Source organism: Dipodomys ordii, unplaced genomic scaffold (genome assembly GCF_000151885.1).
Source record: "Dipodomys ordii isolate 6190 unplaced genomic scaffold, Dord_2.0 Scaffold44, whole genome shotgun sequence".
Classification (NCBI taxonomy): Eukaryota; Metazoa; Chordata; class Mammalia; order Rodentia; family Heteromyidae; genus Dipodomys; species Dipodomys ordii.
In genome coordinates this window covers 3,042,226-3,062,457 of record NW_012267260.1, presented here as the reverse complement: position 1 = coordinate 3,062,457, position 20,232 = coordinate 3,042,226, and the positions used below count along the sequence as shown (strand labels likewise).

Here is a 20,232-nt window from a genome sequence, read left to right as displayed (position 1 = left end):
CTCCAGGACTGGAGTCCAAGACACAGCAACTCTCACTCCATCACTGCACCGGCAGTCATCACTGGTCCAGGGACCAGCAAATCTACCTTTCCTGTGCAGACCTTTCTAAAGCAACGTTAGCTCCCCGGAGACAGAGCACTCCGTGCATGCACACATCCAGGCTGCAGTCCAGCAGCCCCCACCGTCCCTGTAGCCCCATGCTGGGATTTTCCTTTGCTATTTTCTCAAGTCCATGTTTCCGCTCCCAGTGCTACTCAAGAGTAGAAGACCCTCGTTTCACCAGCCTGTGGGAGAAGCTGGATTCTCCACCTCAGAGCTCAGCCTACCTTCCCAGCCACCTGACACCATCCTAGCTAGAACTACTGGGAAAAATACAGATATACATACACATATGCGGGGCGCTGGTGGCTCACGCCTGTAATCCTAGCTACTCAGGAGGCTGAGATCTGAGGATCGCGGTTCAAAGCCAGCCCGGGCAGGAGAGATCGTGAGACTCCTATCTCCAATAAACCACCAGAAAACCGGAAGGGGCGCTGTAGCTTAAGTGGTAGAGCGCTCGCCTTGAGCTGAAGAGCTGAGGGACAGTGCCCAGGCCCAGAGTTCAAGCCCCACAACCGACAAAAACAAAAACCAATACATATACATATACACATATGTGTACCCGTGCACACACACACCAGCCCCTGCCATGGCCCCTACTGCTCAAGGGACAATGTCTAACTCTCTAATCTGGCATTCCTGAGCCTCCTTCCCTTTTCCTATCCTAAACTATGATACTGGCCTAAACAAACTCAGTACAAATACCCTGAGTATCCTAAAGGATAATTTGGTATTATTCTCTAAACTACTCTGTAAGATCAGTGATGAGTATGGTTGGTACAGACATATAATACTCCTTCTTATTATGTTGAAAGTGCTGGAAAGTCTGTAGTAAAAAGAAACCTGGGGGCTGGGAAGGTGGCTCAGTGGTAGAGCGCTTGCCTTGCATGCATGAGGCCCTGGGTTCGATTCCTCAGCACCACATAAGCAGAAAAAGCCGGAAGTGGTGAGGTGGCTCAAGTGGTAGAGTGCTCGCCTTGAGCTGAAGAGCTGAGGGACAGCGCCCAGGCCCAGAGTTCAGGCCTTGTGACCAGCAAAAAAAAAAAAAGAAAGAAAGCTGTGTCTCCTGGCGCTTTCGACCACCTTTGGCCCAGGACGCTTTTGCAGCATTAGACTTGTTAGGAGTTGTCTCTGACTTCCTGAATGCTGCTTCTTGCTCTCCCTCTCTCATGTGTTGCCCTCGCTTCTGGCACCTCCTGTGGACCCCAGCCTCAGCCACCACGCCTGCACCTGAAGGGCTGCCTGCCGGCCTGGGTGAACCGTCAGGGGCACAAAGGGAAGAGCTGGCTTTGGCATGCAAACCCTCTCTGCCCTCACCAACTCTGCGAGAGTCTTCGCAACTTTCTGCTGTAGAGCAGAATCTAAGAAAGAAGAACTGAGGAGGGGCTTAGTAGAGGGGATTAAAAGGTCAATTAAAGCCTGGCACCAGTGGCTCACGCCTGTAATCCTAACTACTCTGGAGGCTAAGATCTGAGATCACAGTTCCTAGCCAACCCAGACAGAAGTCTGTAAGACTCTAATCTCCAATTAAATCACAGAAAAAGCCCAAAGTGGTGTTGTGGCTCAAGTGGAAAAATGCAAAGAGAGCTCAGAGACAGCACCCAGGCCCAGAGTTCAAGCCTCAGGACCAGCAATAAATTAATGAATAGATAAATAAATATTAAAAAATAAATAAAAGGTCAACTGGAGCACATAACATTTCTCCTGTTTATCACTGGTGATCTTCAGCGCTGTCTGCTAGACCACAGCCCCTTAGCTAAGCAATGTTTTTTCTCCTGTCCTCCACAAAAGCTAGATTTAACAAATGCACATGGACTGACTGACCACGACCACCAAGAGCTCCACCTTCTACTGACACCCAATAGCAGGGGCTATTTATGCTTCCCCCCTCCCCCTCCCCTGCTCTGTCCTTCCCTCCTTCCCTCCCTCTGTCTGTCCCTGCTCCCTGAGGATCAAATTTGGAGCTCCCTGCACGCTAGGCAAGTCCTGGGCCACTGAACTACATCTTCGGCCCTCACTGGTCTCATTCTGCTCATCATCTGTAATTTTTTTTTTTTTGGTGGGAGAGTTGTTTGTTTTTTTGTCAGTCATGGGGCTTGAACTCAGATCCTGGACGCTGCCCCTCAGCTCTTCAGCTCAAGGCTAGCACTCTACCACTTGAGCCACAGCGCCACTTCCGGCTTTTTTTTTTCCTGCTTATGTGGTGCTGAGCAATCAAACCGAGGGCCTCATGCATGCAAGGCAAGCGCTCTACCACTGAACCACCTTCCCAGCCCCTTTTCTGAGGTTTTTTATTGAAGAGTCTCATAGACTTTCCTGCCCGGGCTGGTTTTGAACCACGATCCTCACACTCAGCCTCCTGAGTAGCTAGGATTACAGGCATGAGCCACTGGTGCCTGGCTCATCCATGGTTATTTCTATTAAAAAAAAAAAATTCCAAACTTTGCGAAAGAGATTCACATCAATGTGACACTCCATAATCTGCTTCACACACACACACACACACACACACATGTACACACAAATACACACACATACACCTTATACACATACACTTTATGTTTTAGACATCGTTCTATGACATTGCATTCAGATTTATGACACCATTTTAATGCCTAGTAGTAGGCATTCAGGAAAAACCTCCTCTTTTAAGAATGTAACTATCTCACAATATTTAGATATATTAACTGAGAAAAAAATCAGAATTCAATCTGTGCCACGACCATGAAAACCCATAGTATCAGGGCATAAAGAAGAGTAGAAATTAAATTAAGTGAAAAGACTACAAGAAATCTACTTATAAAAGTCACTTAGAAAGCTAAGACCTTTAACAAGGACTCATAAAGTGCAAAATGGCTATTATTTTTTAAAATACTACGATGGTTAGGTCATGCTTTGGCATAAAGTATTTCAAGCAGATGATCTCCATGTAATTTAACCTGCTGGTCTTCTTCACAGTGTGAAGAGGGAAAGTATGTGTCATAGTAAGTGAAGGAGCAAATGATGAATCTTTTTCAACATAGGCTACATAGTGAGTTCAAGGCTAGCCTGTAACACAGAGTGAGATCCTTCCTGAATCACCCAATTTATTAGCCCCACACAACATGGCAACAAGAAACAAAGAAGCAAAGCGCTTACTCAGAGACAAAGGCAACAGAGCCAACCTGTAGCTTCTTTTTCTGGGCAAAGGGCCTGTGCGTAAACCAATGTAACAAACTTTCTTCCATGAAAAAAAGCAAATGCAACTTAACTGCTGGGCCAGATCCCTGCAATCTGCTGCGTTTTTGTAAATTAAACAGACGTGTGTAACACCCGCCTGTGTCTGGAGCCACATCACCACGGTCACTTTTTCAAGATGAAATGGAGAGAAAGCACTTAGGAATAATCACAGAAGTCTTCCGCAGAGGATGCTGAGCTTGCAGGCTGAAGGATAGTATATTTAGCTTAAACTTGATGGGTGGAAGGTCTGGGATACTATATTTGGGCAAACCGTTGATTTGGGGTTTGGTGAAGTTCTGGCTTGGAGCTGTGCCTTTCTCCTACCCTGCCCCCACCCCCGGCCACGTGGCCCAGCCACAGGCAAAATCGCTCACAGGCAAAATCTGCTCAGGGTCTCCCCAACGCTCTTGAGAGGAAGATAGTACAATTCCAGGAAGTGGCGGAGTGAGAAGCTCTACTGGCAGCTAAACAGGAAGCCAGAGAAGCAGGCCCGAAGCCCCCAACAATCCAACCCCATGAGGAGCAGCATTCCACCCCGGGGAGTCACCCTGAACTACACCCAGCGCTCTCTGACCCTTCTTCCTCAGACAGAGCAGCACGTCTTCCCATAGGTGCTCAATAAATAGCTGTGTAACCAATCAAAAGTCCTAGAGACTGCTTTGCAATGCAAATGCACTCAACACTAATTGATTATATACTTGCAATGCTTAAGATGGTCAATTTGATGTCATATGTTTTGCCACATTTTTTTTCAAAATACAATAATGATATGCTCCTAATAAATAAAGTGGCAATGGGGGGGAGGGGGGAGGCTGGGAAGTGATGTGAAGGGTAAACAAAGGAGGAGGCTGCAATGCTTGGTAAGAAATGTACACATTATCCTGCCCATGCAATTGTAACCCCTCTGTACAGTATTTTCACAAATAAAAAATAAATAAATAAATAAAGTGGCAGTTCTCAGATGCTTGTAATATTTCCCTATATGAAATTAAACAGAATATAGGTTAAAATTTTTGAGTTAAAGAACTCTGGGGAGGATTAATTGGTAAACTGTTACCAGCTGTGAATCATAATTTTCTGAAAGAAAAGCTACATGGAGGGAAAAACTGGGAGAGAGCAAGGGAAGGAGGGACATTGTCCAAAAAGAAATGAGCTCCTTACCTGACTTGTAACTGTGACCCCTCGTACATCACCTTGATAATAACCATTTTTTAAAAAGTGAGAAAAAAAAACAAAGCAAGAAAAGCAAAGCTACAAAGAAATGGCAAACGTGACTTCCATGCCAGATTGTCTATGTGCTTCTAGAGCAGCGAGTTCCATAAAAGGTGTACGAGGCTAGAGACATGCCCAAACCCACCCTAGAACTTCTGCTCACGAGTGCCTCCTTCCACAGTGAGGCCTACAGAATAGGAAAGAGATGGTCTCAGCAAAGTTAGGCACTACTTTCACAAGTTTATACAACATGTGAATCTCCTAGAAAAGCTCCAGACAACCTGCTGGGCTTCGCACTGTCCACCCCAGCAAACCCACCTCAGAAAATGTCCATGTAGCAGACACGACCTGTTACCAGGAGGACACGAGGCTCATGCCTGCTCCCCAGCCCATAGCTTTGTGTGCCCTGGGACAAGTACGCTGCCTTGGATGGGCTTAGTCTCCTCCTAGCTATAGTGGAGCAAAAAAGCCAGGCAGGGTGCAAGCCTACTACTTGGAAGTAGAGGCCAGCACAGCAAAAACACAAGATCCAATCTGAAAAACAAACAGAAAGAAAAGGGATGGCAATGTGGCTCCAACGGCAGCGTAATTGCCTAAGCAAGCATGATGCCCTGAGTCAATCACCAGGACGGCAAAGCAAGTAAACATAAATGGAAAGGTTGAGATGGGGAAGGGAGGAGACTAGAAAACAGAATGCAAAACAATACAAAATAAAATTAAATTTAAGCTAAATAAATAAAATAAAACTCAGGCTGTGAAGCCAGACATGTGGCTTCGAATTCTGGCTCTAGCAATCTGGTCACACGGGACCACGTTAGCCTGGGCCCCCTGTGTAGTCACACTGTGGGAACGGTCACCAGGCCATGCAAAAGGATGCTGGGAGGCTTGAAGGAGAGAAGGAGAACACAGGTAAAGGGTCGGTTACAGTGCTCAGACCAAAGGAGTGCTCAAAACACAACGCACATCGTCAGCTTTGATCCCACGGCTATCAAATGATAAGTAAATGTTACTCTCAGAGCTACCCAAGGCCCATTCTTCTTTCACAAAAATTCCTGATGCCCTACCCTGAACAACAGGAACCAATATACAAGGACACGTGCACCTCCATGTTTATTGCAGCACTGTTCGCAATAGCTAGGATATGGAAACAACCTAGATGCCCCACCACAGATGAATAGATCCAAAAACTGTGGTATCTATACACAATGGAATATTATGCAGCCATTAGAAATGACAAAATAATGGCATTTGCAGGGAAATGGATGGAGCTAGAAGGAATCATGTTGAGCGAGGTAAGCCAAGAACGAAGAGACAAACGGTACATGGTCTCCCTGATAAGTGGATGCTAAATCAAAATGTTAGGTGATACGACAAAACTAACAGGACTTAAGAAACAAAGAACTCCCACTCATCTGGTTGAACCACTACTAAATATCCCCATGCTGCTGATCACATATATGGTATATAACATGTGAGCACCGTTATATATTACAGACTGTGATAGACAATTTGCTCCAGGAAAGTTAGAATGAACTTGTGACTTTAAATGAGCATCATTATTCCACAATACTGTGAATTTCCAGAAATTATGTAATCACTTAATCACAATCCAAAAAAAAAAAAAAAAAAACCTCGGGGAAGGGAGGGGGGGGGATGGTAGGGGGAAAACAATGGAGGGGGTAACAATGTTCAAGAGGAAGTGTACTCATTACCTCACTCATGTAACTGTAACCCTCTGTATAGTATCTTTACAATAAAAAAAAAATTCCTGATGCCTAGCCTCTAAAAGCTCTCTCACTACACCTTTCACAATTTGTAAAATTGTTAAGTTTACCACAAATGTGTTGGAATTTCTTTTTTTGGGGGGGGTGGGGGGAGGTTCAGTCATGAGTCTTGAACTGTGGGCCTGGGCACTGTCCCTCAGTTCTTCAGCTCAAGGCAAGTGCTCTATCACTTGAACCACAGCACCACTTCTGGTTTTCTGGTGGCTTACTAGAGATAAGAGTCTCATGGACTTTCCTTCCTGGGATGGCTTTGAACCACGATCCTCAGATCTCAGCCTGCTGAATAGCTAGGATTATAGGCATGAGCCACCAGTTCCCGGCTGGCATTTCTTCATATGCAGATGCAATACTGGAATCTACTGTTCCAGGTATAATTTCTATCTCGGGACTTTTTTTCTCCCCTGCCAGACGTGGGGCTTGAACTCAAGAGCCTGGGCACTGTCCCTGAGATTCTTTTGCTCAAAGATAGCACTCTACCACTTGAACCACAGCGCTACTTCCAGCTCTTTCTGTTTATGTGGTACTAAGGAATTGAACCCAGGGCTTCATGCATGCTTGGCAAGCATTCTACCACTAAGCCACATTCCCAGCCCTGCCTTCTTTGTTTTTTTTCCCCCCTTCTGAAATAGAACTAGGGGAAGTCAAATTAATTTCAAAGTTATACACACCTACTTAAAAAAAAGAAAGAAAGCTTTTTTGAAAAGAAACATACTAAAAGCTAAAATCTTCTAGAAGCTGTCTACCAGAGATGAAACCCATGCTGACAATCTACTGTGCTCTTGCCAAGTTTTGCCTTTGCATAGACATAAGTTTTGTATTAAACCAGACTCCTCCTGCACATGCTAATCTGTAACCTCTTCTCTCCAACACCAGCCCATGTCAGTACACAGAGGATGACCTCATCTTCTTTTAAACAGCTGTGATGTTCCACTGCATGGCAATACAAGTTCTCTAATTGGTTCAATACAGATGGCTATTTAGGTGGATCCCAAAGACTTACTGCATTAGGGCAAGGTGTGTGTTTTGGCATCTCTCTAGTTATCGTAGTGCGTATGGCAAGTATTTGGTAAATGGTGTCATCTGACATTTACCTCTGAGTCACAGATGATTATGTCCCACGATCCATCAAAAATAACTCCAAAACCTGCTGTGGAAAGCCAGGACGATGAGCAACACTCATAATACTTGTGGTGAGATAAAACTTAAAATTAAAAAAGGCAAACTGTTCAATATAAGTTAGCCCTGGCTCCTTGTCTATATTAATTATTTAATGACCCAGCAGTTGCATGCCTAGGTACGCCAAGAAAACTGGAAACATGATATCTACTCAAAAGTTTGTTAAATGAATGTTCAGCTGTATTACCAGTAGAAGTAACTCAAATGTCAATCAACTGATCAGTGAATGGACAAACCAAATGTTACTTCTACACAATAAACATGATACCTCCACACGATAAAATGAGACCTCCACACAATAAACGTAATACTTCAGCACAGTAACATGAGACTTCCACATAATAACATAACTCACACACAATAAACCTGAGATCTCCACACAGCAAACGTACCTCCACACAATGAGATGTCCACATAATAAACATACTTCCACAAAATAACATGAGACTTCCACATAATAAACCTGAGACCTCCACTCATGAAATGATTAGTAATGAAAATGAGTAAAGTTTGGATATATGCTATAACATGGATGAATCTCTACAATATAACATTAAGAGAAGCCATCCAGTGTATGATTTCACTTCCATAAAGTGTTTAGAACACGTAGATCCACTGAAGAGGTTGCGGAGTGGAGAAAGGGGTAGCAGAGAAGTAATACTAGTAAGTTTCTTGGGAGAATAATGGACATGGTTGGAATGTGATAACAGTGTGTTCAAAACGTGGCACTATAGCTGGAAATAGGTGGCTAATGTCTGTTATCCTAGCTACTCAGGAGGCTAAGACCTGGAAGATTAAGGTTCTAAGCCAACCCCAAGCAAAAAAAGTCCGCCCTTCTAAAAAATCCAGAATCACATTACATACAAGCAAATAGCTTTTTAATAAGTCTGAAGAATACCTCGGTGGTAAAGGCATGTAAAAGCAACACAAGACAATGAGATAGGAAGATATTCATGTTCAAGGGTAAGATACGCATCAATGTAGCCTTAGGGTTATAATTAGGTCTGCAGAAAAGCTGCTCTTCCCTCCAACTTAAACTGCCTGTGCCCCAGCACACTGAAGCCCTGTGCCCCACTGCTCACCTGTGTCACATTAACCACAACGTATGGGGAAAAGAGCGGAGAACAACCAGGCAGCAGGCAGATGGGTGGATTTCAGTGGTTTTCCAGGCTTGCTTTCTGGCTGGAGGTGAAGGAGACAGGTGGGGGGTGGGGGAGACTTTCTTAGATGGATCGATGCCACAGCCTCCTGACCAGCCTCATCCACACCTAGCGCACCCACCAGGCAACCAGCTCTACCCTGTTCCCTGCTGCCTCCTGGAAAGGCCTGGCTTCCTCCATCATGGGGGCATCCAGCCCTCGAGCCATATAAAGGCCAGTGGAATCATTTGATACAAGACAGGACAGACACACAATGCTTCCCCACAGCCATCTGCCTGTATGGATAATGTTCTAGGATCCTCAAATGATGTCATAAATATCCAAGTGGTCCCTGTCAGGAAAAAGGTTCCCCTACCCTCCCACAATTTCTATCTCTGGCCTTAGGATCTGCCAACCCAATCTGGAACTAGGAGCCCTACCCCCAGACTCCCAAAGTATATCTCTGCTAGAAGCTCAGTACCTATGAAGGCCGCTGTGTGCCAGACTCAGGACCAATACGGCAGTTCAATTGGAGCGTCCTCTGTAATGACAGTACTCGCTGGTCGGTCCTCTGCCTTGCTCACTAGACAGAAGGAAAATCCTTGAGATAAAGCACTGTGCTTTTCCCTCTGCTCTTATCATGGTGAATAGCTCTCACAAAAACATATGTGATCAATATTTACAGAACGAGGGGCAAGAATCAGCTCAGTCCAAACTCTCCCCTAAGGCCATGTAAGCCACAACAGGAAGAGTGAGAAGGAGAGGCCAGCAACACTGGTCAAGTTATATGTTGCTCCCCTACAGATAAAGGCTAAAGGTGTAGAGGCTGCCAGTGATCATCTGACAAGGCTGTGACTGTCATGCCTGGCATGATCCTGACCCAAGAAACTCAGAGAAGAGTGGCCAAGAGGCATGACATTTTCCCCTTCCCAAGCTCCAACGATGGCCACACAGAGCAAGCTACACCACCCATAAATATGTCAGCTGCTTCCATGTCAGAGCTCAGAACTGTGCACAGAACAAGTGTATTTACTGCAAAGTTGGGTTTTTTTTAATTTTTGAAAGGCCAGGTGACTGGAGAGTGTTGGTATTTGGCAGACTGAGGTGAGAATGTAGAAAACGCTCTTTTCCATTTTCTTCCATAATGAACATGACTATAGAGTAAACCAACCCTGTCTTTCAGGTCAGGGCTATAAAACTGATACTCCCCAGAAATTTTTGGAGATGAATCATTCCAGATAGACAAATTTTCCATATTACCCCAGATATAAGTTTGAAACTTTCAAACTGTGGATATATATCTTTATAATAATCTATATGTAGAGGGCTGGGAAGGTGGCTCAGTGGTAGAGCATTTGCCTTGCATGCCTGAGGCCCTGGGTTCAATTCCTCAGCACCACATAAGCAAAAAGAAAAAAGCTGGAAGTGGTGCTGTGGCTCAAGTGGTAGAGCACTAGCCTTGAGCTGAAGAGCTGAGAGACAGCGCCCAGGCCCAGAGTTCAGGCCCCACAACCGGACCCCAAAAAAAAAAAAGAAAATCGGAAGTGGCGCTGTGGCTCAAGCGGTAGAGCGCTCGCTTTGAGCTGAAGAGCTGAGGAACAGCGCCCAGGCCCAGAGTTCAGGCCCCACAACCGGACCCAAAAAACAAAAACAAAAAAATAAAAATAATCTATATGTAGAATAAAGTGTTCTGGGTTCAGATTCTTTCAGAACTTGGAATGTCTGCATATATATATATATATATATATATATTATAATGACATACTAAAAGGAGACCCAAGTCCAAAATTCATGCACAGTTCATACCCACTTTACATATTTTTATTCATATTTTTAATTTTAATAACCATAGGTAACGTCTATGGGTCATTATTTGTACCAAACCCGCTCCTAAATGTTCTATATGTGTATATATTTTTTATTTATTTATTTTTTTGGCCAGTCCTGGGGCTTGAACTTAGGGCCTGGGCTCTGCCCCTGAGTATCTCTGTGCTCAGTGCTAGCACTCTACCACTTGAGCTACAGCACTACTTCCGGCCTTTTCTATTTATGTGGTTCTGAGGAAGCGAAACCAGGGTTATGCATGCTAGGCAAGCACTCTTATCACTAAGCCACATTTCCAGCCATCTATTTATATTCTTATTTACAATATTCTCAGCTCAATCTCTCATATTAATTCCATTTTTTGATGAGGATACTGAGGCACAAAGGTGTTTAAATAATATGCCAGAGAGGTACTGCCAGGACAAAATTGAGACTTGGGCAGTATAGCTGTAAGGCAATGTATGACCTTCACCTCTGTAATCCACGTCCTTTAACGATTTCCTAACATGGCCAGATCACAAGGGCCTCTTACTATCTGTGACTGCATACCAGCACAGTCTAATAGAACTTTCCGTGGTCATCAAAATAATTATCTATCTACTACTTGAGTTTAAATCCTTTACAGCAATGAGCAGCCAAACAGGGCCTACTACCCCTTGTATCAAGTTAGCACAGGTAAGTAAAAAAATCTTAATTTGGGAATTAACTAATGGTCAATTCCTACTTGAAACTAGGCATCAGAATAACATAACTGGATACTGGTACACCTCCACACAGCTCCACATGTTGCTCCAGTATTATGAAGAAGAAAGCATGCCACTGCTGGCCAGGGCTGCTGAGGGTGAAAACTTACCAAAATGGCACTTTTCACTGGTGAGCAAAGTCTGCAGAGTCTACAGGAAGTGTACTACAGCCAGATTCAGATGCTAGGCTCAACCACCGATCTCAAAAACAAGCCACAATCCGGGAACTGGTGGCTCACTCCTAACTATTCAGGAGGCTGAGATCTGAGGATTGTGGTTCAAAGCCAGACTGGGCAAGAAAGTCTGTGAGACTCTTATCTCCAATTAACCACCAGAAAACCGGAAGTGGTGCTGTGGCTCGAGTGGTAGAGCGCTGGCCTTGAGCTGAAGAGCTCAGGGGCAGCACTTGGGCCCAGAGTTCAAGCCCCACGACTGACAAAAAAAAAAAAAGCCACATCTATAAAGTGCATCTGTGCATATATGATTACTATAGCATCAAATATGGAAAGAAGAAAAAAGAAGCTCAAGCCCAGAGTGTCAAGACCTTCAGAGAGCAGGTAACAAAACTTCACCTGGCTGACCAGAAGACGTGAGCCCATCTGCCCAGGTAGGTATGACCACTTCCCCAATCTGCCCAGGTAGATATGACCTCTTCCCCAATCTGCCGAGGTAGGTATGACCTCTTCCCCAATCCCAGGTAGGTATGACCTCTTCCCCAATCTTCCCAGGTAGGTATGACCTCTTCTCCAATCTGCCCAGGTAGGTATGACCTCTTCCCCAATCTGCCCAGGTAGGTATGACCTCTTCCCCAATCTCCCCAGGTAGGAATGACCTCTTCCCCGGCCCCTGGTCAGCCTTGGAGAGGCTAAAGGGCCTCACATGTGAAAGTTATTCCCCACCCCTGGGCCAAACAAAATTCTAATAAATGGATCTTCTCCTTATCAACCTTGGTTCCACTAAGTAGATGCCAAATCCAAATTTAGGCTCAAACCTGGCTTCACCTCAGATAAGAAACGAAGTCAAGGTAAGCATCAGTGGCTCACACCTGAAATCGCAGCTTTGCAGATTAAGATCTGCAGGTCTGAAAGCTGGCACAGACGAATCAGAAAGGCTCTTTTAGCCAGCAAAAAGCTAGAAGTAGAGCTGTAACCCAGGTGACACAGCACTAGCTTTAAGGTGAGAGAGAGGTGTCAAGATGTGATGTCGCGCACAGCTTCAGCGGCACCTCTCAGTGTACGTGCTGGAAGAGGCTCTTCCCTTACTCTCCTGTTACTGGCGGCACCTTGAATCCCAGGCACATTCCCGGTCCCTGCTACACTTGCCCACCAAGTGAACAGACATACCCATGAAGCAGTCCAAAGCAATAAAGCATCTTTCGTAGGCCACCCAGCAAGTTACTGAAAGAATCCAGGGCCTAGCTCTCACTCCAGAATCTTGGAAGATTCTAGAAGAAGTGCACATGTTCTAGCCTTCACAGACAAACCAGAGACAAAAACTGCTATTAAAAAGAAAATCCCCTATTCCTTTCCACTTCAACATCCCTCTTCCAAGTAGCAATCACAAAATCCGTACAAACAAGCCATTCCCTGCCCGTTGAGGTCAAAAGTTGATCCAGTACAAAGTCAGACTGTGAGCTAAAAAACATACTCCCAACTGCACAAGTGGAAGGTCTAAGAGTTCAATTCTACTCCAGGTTCTAAGGAATTCTTCTCAGCCGGAAACCAGGCACTGTGGAGCAGGCTCTGTGGTTTCCTGCAGGGCTCTGGGACTGCTGGGAGCATGGCTACTTATGCAAGGATTGCACTTCCAGGTCAGGAGTGCCCAGACATCCCTGGCACCTCTGAACCCACGGCAGACTTCCACTGAGACTCAACTTCGCTTCCTCTGGCACTGTACGAAGCTCACCCGCCAGATGCCTACCTCTGCTGACTGAGGAGCCTGGTCCTAGGCTGTATTTCCATAGAGATGGAGGTCAGCAGTGGTGTGAATTCTCTCTCTATCCACGGTCCAAAGGAGACATGTTCTTCTCCCTTCTCAATGGCCACACAAGTCTTCTTAATGATATTAGGTCAAATAATACGATTTTTCAAATTCCCTATAAAAAGAAAAGTTAACAGTTCCCTAGAAGCGAGTATCTATCTATCTATATCTATATATACACCTTTCCAACAAAGACAGCGTATCAAACTATCTGAAACAATGCTCTTCCTTTACAAATTTCCGGAGCTTCATTTGGAGGTCTTCTCCCTACTCCAAGGCGGGACGGGTGCCTAGGAGCATGGCCCCACCCCAGTGGTACAAGCATCACTCCACCCTCCCAAAAGGATCGCTGTGATCACACTGAGGTTTGCTGTTTAAAACCTTCAGAGACCACACAGCCAAATTCTCCTAACCTCCGCCAGGGTCTGGATCAATAAGGGCTTGCCAGGACTAAAAATAGCCTGCACATGCGTGTGCACACACTTACACACACTGCCTCTTATGGACACGGTGTTTGCACCGCACCACTCCCCAAACTCCCAGATTGAAATTCTATCTGCAATGCAATGACATTAGTGGGAAGTCATCAGTCCTGAGAGCAGCATCCTTATGAATGGGATTACTGTCCTTGTAACGGAGACCCTGGAGGGCCTGGCGTGGAGGTACACAGCTATGCAGAAGGCAGAGCTAGCAGCATCAAGGTTTGAGACAAGGCCAGGCACCTAGCTCAAGACTCTACCTAAATTCAAAACAGCAGCAACAACAACAAATCCGGAAAAAAAAAAAAATATCTAAGAGCTAAAGGGCCTGGCTGGACTGGTAAGACCTGAGTTCGATCTCAGTACTGAGGGCAGGGGAGAGGGGTGACAGACACACACACATGCATACACCACAGCTGGGATATTAATCTTTCTCTTCCCCATTCTCTCCCTTCCATTTCTGTGGTCCAAGAGGATGCGAAGAAAAGATGGCCACCAAGAGGCAGGGTGTAAATGCTCCCCAATGCCGAATCCGCCAGGGCCTTATCTTAGACTTGCACAAATGCCAGTTGCATGAGCAATAAATGTTGGTTACTTACGCCAGTCACTCCAGCAGACTGCCTTTAAGAAGTAATACACGCACCAAAGTGCCAGCTGTGCCCGGCAAGCTCTCTAGGAATGACCAATGCTCTTTTCTGAACCCCAACAGCACAACCTGTTAAGTCTCAACTTAATAAACCTTCCCTTATGCCAGCTGCCGGCGGCTCACGCCTGTAATCCTAGCTACTAAGGAGGCTGAGATCTGAGGATCACGGTTCAAAGCCAGCCCCAGCAGGAAAGTCCATGAGACTTTTATCTCCAATAAACAATTCAGAAAATGGGAAGTGGCGCTGTGGCTCTAGTGGTAGAGCCTTGAGCTGAAGAGCTCAGGGACAGCACCCAGGCCCAAAGTTCAAGCCCCACATCCGATAGATAAACAAGCAAACCATCCCTTCAACAGGAGCAATGGCTCAGGTTAGACTCAAGGGTCTGAGGTTGCACCGGCTACTCGGGTCAAGCTTAAGACCTGACTCCTACCCAGCTTCAAGCTGGCACGCAGTGACCTCTCTGAGGGTGAGGACCCCACTTATTCACCTCTGCATCCCCACAGCTCAACACAGGCAAACAGTAAGTGCACAGACACCCAACAAACAGCTGCAGAACAAACGAGCATAGAGCTCTGGAGAAAGATACACCAAGTTTAAGACGTCCACATATAGACTGGTATTCCAAGAGAGTCTAGATTTCAGGAAGGGATGAAGGATGGATCAGAAGACATGGTCCCAGTTTTGCCAAAAACTCACTCTACTGTCCTGGGCAACCCCCCCCCCCCTGCAGGGAACCGACTTCCCCTCTTCTGGAAGCTCAGCTCTGCAGACAACCAGGACATCAACCTGATAAGGGCAGTGGACCCAGGGCCTTCAGATGCCCCTTATCTTGGACAGACACTGAAGGGTAACAAACAGCAGGCAGTAATTTCAGTGGTAGGTAAAGCTCTGTCCATTCGCCTAGGCTCACTTCTGATGACCTGTTTCTGGGTCATTCATTCCCTGTGGTCTCTTTCTTGGAGATGTAAATATCAATGATTTTACTATGCCAGGCAGAAAAGTCTCTACGTGGAACAGACCCCAGACATTACTTCCAGGTAATAAACAGATTCTACTCAGATAAAGAAGAGCAACCTGGGGCTGCATTCCATAGACTCCTCACGCCTGGAAGCATCAGGTCTGAGCTCTAAACGTGAGCCAGACACTGCTGAATGCTTACTTTGGCTCAGACTCTCAATGTGGAGTGGATGGTCCCTGGCCAAGCCTCTTCTCTTGAAGCCAAGTTCTAGATGGGCATGACACCTTCCATAAACCATCCCAGTTACAGTAAGGCCTTTCTCAGCCGTAAAATGCAGCCAACGCCTCCACCCAAATGATGAAGCCATCAGGAGACAATATGGCTTGGGTGGAGGGCCCAGAGGCCTCAGGGCTCTCTACTCTAGGCCCAATTCCTGTGCTAGAAAGCGAGGAAAGCCAGGAGAAACTTACACCATCCAGAAGAGCCCCTTGCAAAGCTCATTAAAGCATATGTTGAATTCCCAACATTAACCAACTGTGAATAAGTTAGGCCTGGCTCTCCCCTACAGCAGGACACTTGAGACAGTGCAGGTAAATCAAGGCAAAGTAACCGAGTATAAAAAAGAAACAGATAAAGGTCTACTCCTGAAATAAGACAGGCTGTTCAGGAACTGTGTTCATTTTACTGTTTTCTTTTTTTTCCCCCTCCTCCTTTCTTTAACCATTAGGTACGAATGGATACCAGATACACAGCACTGGACAAAGAGGTTCAGAGATACGATCGGCAAAGCTCCCCACCAAAGCCCAGCTAATAGCACTCTGGCTGATTAGAAACCACTTGTGTCATTTGGGAACTTGAATCCGCTCTTATCAACCCTCTGGCTTCATCACTTATCAGGGCGGGAATGCAAGGTACATCAGCTATGCAACAGAGTGATTTCTGGGGCCTCTGCCTGTGAAGAAGCAGATCAAAAAAGAGTTCGTGCCTGCCAGAGCGAAACTCTCACCATAGCAACACATGTTATTCTACAAACAGTCAGGACTAAGGCGCACTGTTGGGACCAGTCTGGATCCCGCCTCTGAGAAACGAGCCACTCGGTGCAGACAACAGCAGGCAAGAGAAGCGGCACCTAGTTAGCTTGCAGGGCAGTCTCCTCATGGTCTCCACTTCTCCACAAAGCTGACGAGAGGCAGCCCCAAGACCTGCCCACTACTCAAGGCGGGGTCCTAGTAAGATGAATGTCAGTGCTCTGCAGGGGGCAGCTGTACCAGCGTTCCCTGGGGAGGAAGAGCATCAGGACCGTCCCGTATGGAGAGCAGACAGTAGACGGCTAGTTCTGGAGGACTTGTCATCTTACAATGAACTGCAACCAGGGGGGTAGCCAATGAACTTCTTCGAAGTGTATCACAAGTTAGTCACAGAAAAACAACTTACATCGGCATGTATATGTCTGTTCCATTAACATTCTTTTTCTATTAAGACAATAGAAAAAGTGTGTGTGCATGTGTGTTTTTTTTTAAGTACTGGGGACTGAACTCAGAGCCTCATGCTTGCTTGGCACACACTCTACTGCTGAGCCATATTCTGCCTCCCCTCGCCCTTTCTAATGTCCTACTTTGCAGATAGGGCCTCTTGGGTTTTTTTGCTCAAGAGCCACCCTTAAGACTGTGGCCCTCCCTACCTCCCACATTGCTGGGATCACAGGCAGGAATCACCAGGCCAGGCTTGGAGGCCCCAGCAGGCTCCAACTGAGAACCCAGGATCTCTGCCTCCCAGTAGCCAGTGTAAGCCACCATTCCTGGCTAAAGCACAATCATTCTGCAACTTAACATTAAAAGACAGGACCAAGCCAGGAACCAGTGGCTTGTGCCTATCATCCCAGCTAGTCAGGAGGCTGAGATCTGATGATCAAGGTTCCAAACCAGGCTGGGGAAGAAAAGTCTGTGAGACTCTTATCTCCAATTAACCAGCAAAAAAAACCAAACAAAAAAAAACTGGAAGAAGAGCTATGTCTCAAATGGTAAAGCACCAGCCTTGAGGGGAGAAAGCTCAGGAACGGTACCCACACCCTGGGTTGGAGCCCCAGCATCAGTACAAGGGGAGCAGGTTGATTTCACAGGTAGCTGGAGGATGTGAACGTGCCCCCAGCCCTGTGGACTAATGGCTGCGACCTACGCGATGGGCTTGCATTGTACAGTTACAAACACTTCATCCTCCAGAGTCCATCACAGTCCCGCTGGGAAAGAAGGTGGTTGCTGGACAAAGGAGAACCAACCTGCTTCCAAAACAATTAAAAAGCAAAAGCGGGCCACTCCCCTCTCCCTCCCCTCCCTGCTGGGTCCCAAATCCTTAAGTCACCACAGACCTACAACTGACAGGCTCAGAATCTCAGCAACATTTCTTCACAGCTGCAGAGACGGGAGGAAGAAAACCAACAAAAGTTTCTGTCTGAAAAATGACTTTTTAAAGGTAGTGTATAAATCGCTTCCTCTTTCTTCCAGACGGCCTCTTCTGCTCACTCTCTATTGGCTAATGAAAAAAGTACTCCTCTCCGTGCCTGTTTCAGTCGGAAACGTGGCACAGGACACTGGAAAGCCAAGGGGAAAGGAGAGGGGAGGCTACTTTCAAGTGTGACACATACACAGCACCCCAACTCACCCCACACCGGGAGGACCCGCAGGCCACACTCCACCTAAGAGAGCACTGAAGGTACAGAAAATCTGGGGCACCACCTCTCCCAAAAGCAGAGTTAAGAAAGAGAAGCTGGAAAAGGAGGGGGGAATAAAGTTCCACATTCCTGACATTTTTTAGCCAAGTGCTGTGGCTGAACAGTACAGCTCTATTCCAAATACCCCCAGGATGAAGAGAAAGCCAGGCTGCGGAGAAGAACCTGCCCGTGCCTTGGGAATTAGATGGCCCAAAACTAAACCAAAAGTGTGTGTGTGCCTCTGTGTGTGTGTGTGATTTGTGGAGTCCAGACAGCCTTTCATGTGCGTTCCCAAGAGGAAGTGATCCCAAGGGAAGGAATTCAAAGTCAACATCTCCCAGACAGAAAGCTAAAGCCCCAGAGGTCCTGAGAGGGAAACGGAAGCTCTGTGAAGGTCTGCAGAGATCACTGAGGCAAGGCTTAGGTGGCCTTGAACAGTTTGGGGGAGATGGGGCTCAGCTCACTGGCAGAGGCTGGACGGGGGCTCCAGAGGGAGGCCAAGAGGGGAAGAATCATAACTGAGCTTTCCACACCCAGCTTCTGAATAAAGGGGCCCTAGCCTGGCTCAAGGAAGAAGCTCGGATGCTGGATGGGTTTCTTTCCTTTCTCCCCGTTCCTCCGGCGCCTCTTTCTGTCCCCACTTCTAGGAAACCCCACCTCAGGTTCTGGACCGACCTTTCCACTGTATGCTTCCCGGTATACACATACCACTACACACCTCCAGGGGGCACCTGGCGGACCCTAAGTAATACCTACTCAGTCTTCCTCCCTCCAGTCCCTTAAGCCCCACCACTGGTCCCTCTGAAGTTCCTACATTTTCTGCTCTCATTTGGGAGGGGTGGCAAAGTTCCATGCCCACAGCTCCCCACAAAAGAGTATCTCTGAACAGAGGTGGTCAGCAGGAATAGACAGTGAGGAGCTACCGTGCACCCAGCACGAGCAGGAGTTCTTCCCAGTGGAGATCTGAGACAAAGCCTTCTTCCTGCCAGGACATTACAGCCTGACCACCCTGGCATCTCGCAGGAGATGCCAGCCCTACAAGTCCCATTCCTACATGGCCCATTCCTAGCAGGGAGGGACAGCAGTTGTTTTTTTGTTTTTTCTCATTTGGGTCCTTTCTCCTCCCTCCTAACACATCTCAACTTCCACAGGTTGGAAGGTTTAAAGCACAAGGCTTTCCATAAGAAAGGCAGAAAAGGAAGGAGGTGGGGAACTCAATTGCTAGGCAGCTCTCTTGGCACCAGACTAAAGCAGGTATAGCCAAAAACTTTAACAAACACTACAGCATAACGGACAGCCACAGACCAGGTGAGAAACTTGGCGAGCTGCAAGCTGGTGGCTATGAAGTTCATGGCCAACACATGTGTCTTTGTAACCATAGCCTCCGGACTAGGGGTCCGGCACTGGAGTGGAGGATGGTAAATATAGACAGAAAGATACCGAGTGGGTTAAACCAACCCTCTGATTTCTCATTAACTTCATAGTAACAGTGTTCTAGAGGCCCGAAATTGGTTCTCACGTTGGTAGGATGCATGACAACGTTTGTTGCTGTGATCTGGGCTAAACTTTACAATCACTCTGCGAGGAAGGCAGGCTCTGCCAACTCCTCCACTGATGGGGAAACTGAGGCTGTGGTTAGTTTTTCCCGGGAGATGAGGGACAGAGGTTAGGGAGTGGGACACAGTCCTGTCCTGGGACAGCCATGGTGTGTGTGTGTGGGGGGGGTTCCCTGGAGAAGCAAGCGGAGACCCCAGTCCCAGGGTATTTCCTACAGACCGTGAGGCTCGGCCAACGACGCACGCCCCCGGCCAACCTCGACCCGGCCACAAGAATGTCCTCAGGTAGAGGACAGCTCATCACCAGCTGACCAGACCGGAGATGAGGGACCCAAGGGGCAGAGGGCCTGGGAGAAGGGCCCCTCCATCTCCACCCCGGCTGTTAGGCGGTTACAGCGTGGTGACACGGGCCCCAGGACGCAGATAAGCAAGTCTCCCGACCAGCGACAAGGAGCCTCCTCCGAAGAGCCGGGAGACAGGGGAGAGCCGCCACATATCTCACTGGGAGACAAGATATGCCGCGGCCAACCCACACCCGAGTTCCCCAGCCCTCCTCCTCCTCCCCCTCCTCCTCCTCTCCGAGGAGCGCGGTGCTCCCGGCCACTGCCGCCCCGCAGCCCCAGCTGCCGGCCCATCGCGGGCCTCCCCTTCCCCGCACGTGGATGCAGGGCCGCCGCGGGGTGCAACAGGCTGCGGCGGAGAGGCCGAG

General features: G+C 47.2%; 1 protein-coding gene across 1 annotated transcript in view; it reads right to left on the bottom strand.

Moving 5' to 3' along the window:
* Tram2 (translocation associated membrane protein 2) overlaps window positions 1–20,158 on the bottom strand; it is a 53,439-nt gene extending 33,281 nt beyond the window's left edge. Inside the window, exons 1-3 of the mRNA XM_013019069.1 lie at window positions 19,841–20,158; window positions 19,209–19,370; window positions 16,942–17,062 (exon numbers count right to left, since the gene is read on the bottom strand). Coding sequence (XP_012874523.1) covers window positions 16,942–17,062; window positions 19,209–19,370; window positions 19,841–20,158 — 601 coding nt within the window. The remainder of the gene's footprint in view (window positions 1–16,941; window positions 17,063–19,208; window positions 19,371–19,840) is intronic.
* Between the last annotated feature and the right edge of the window lie 74 nt (window positions 20,159–20,232).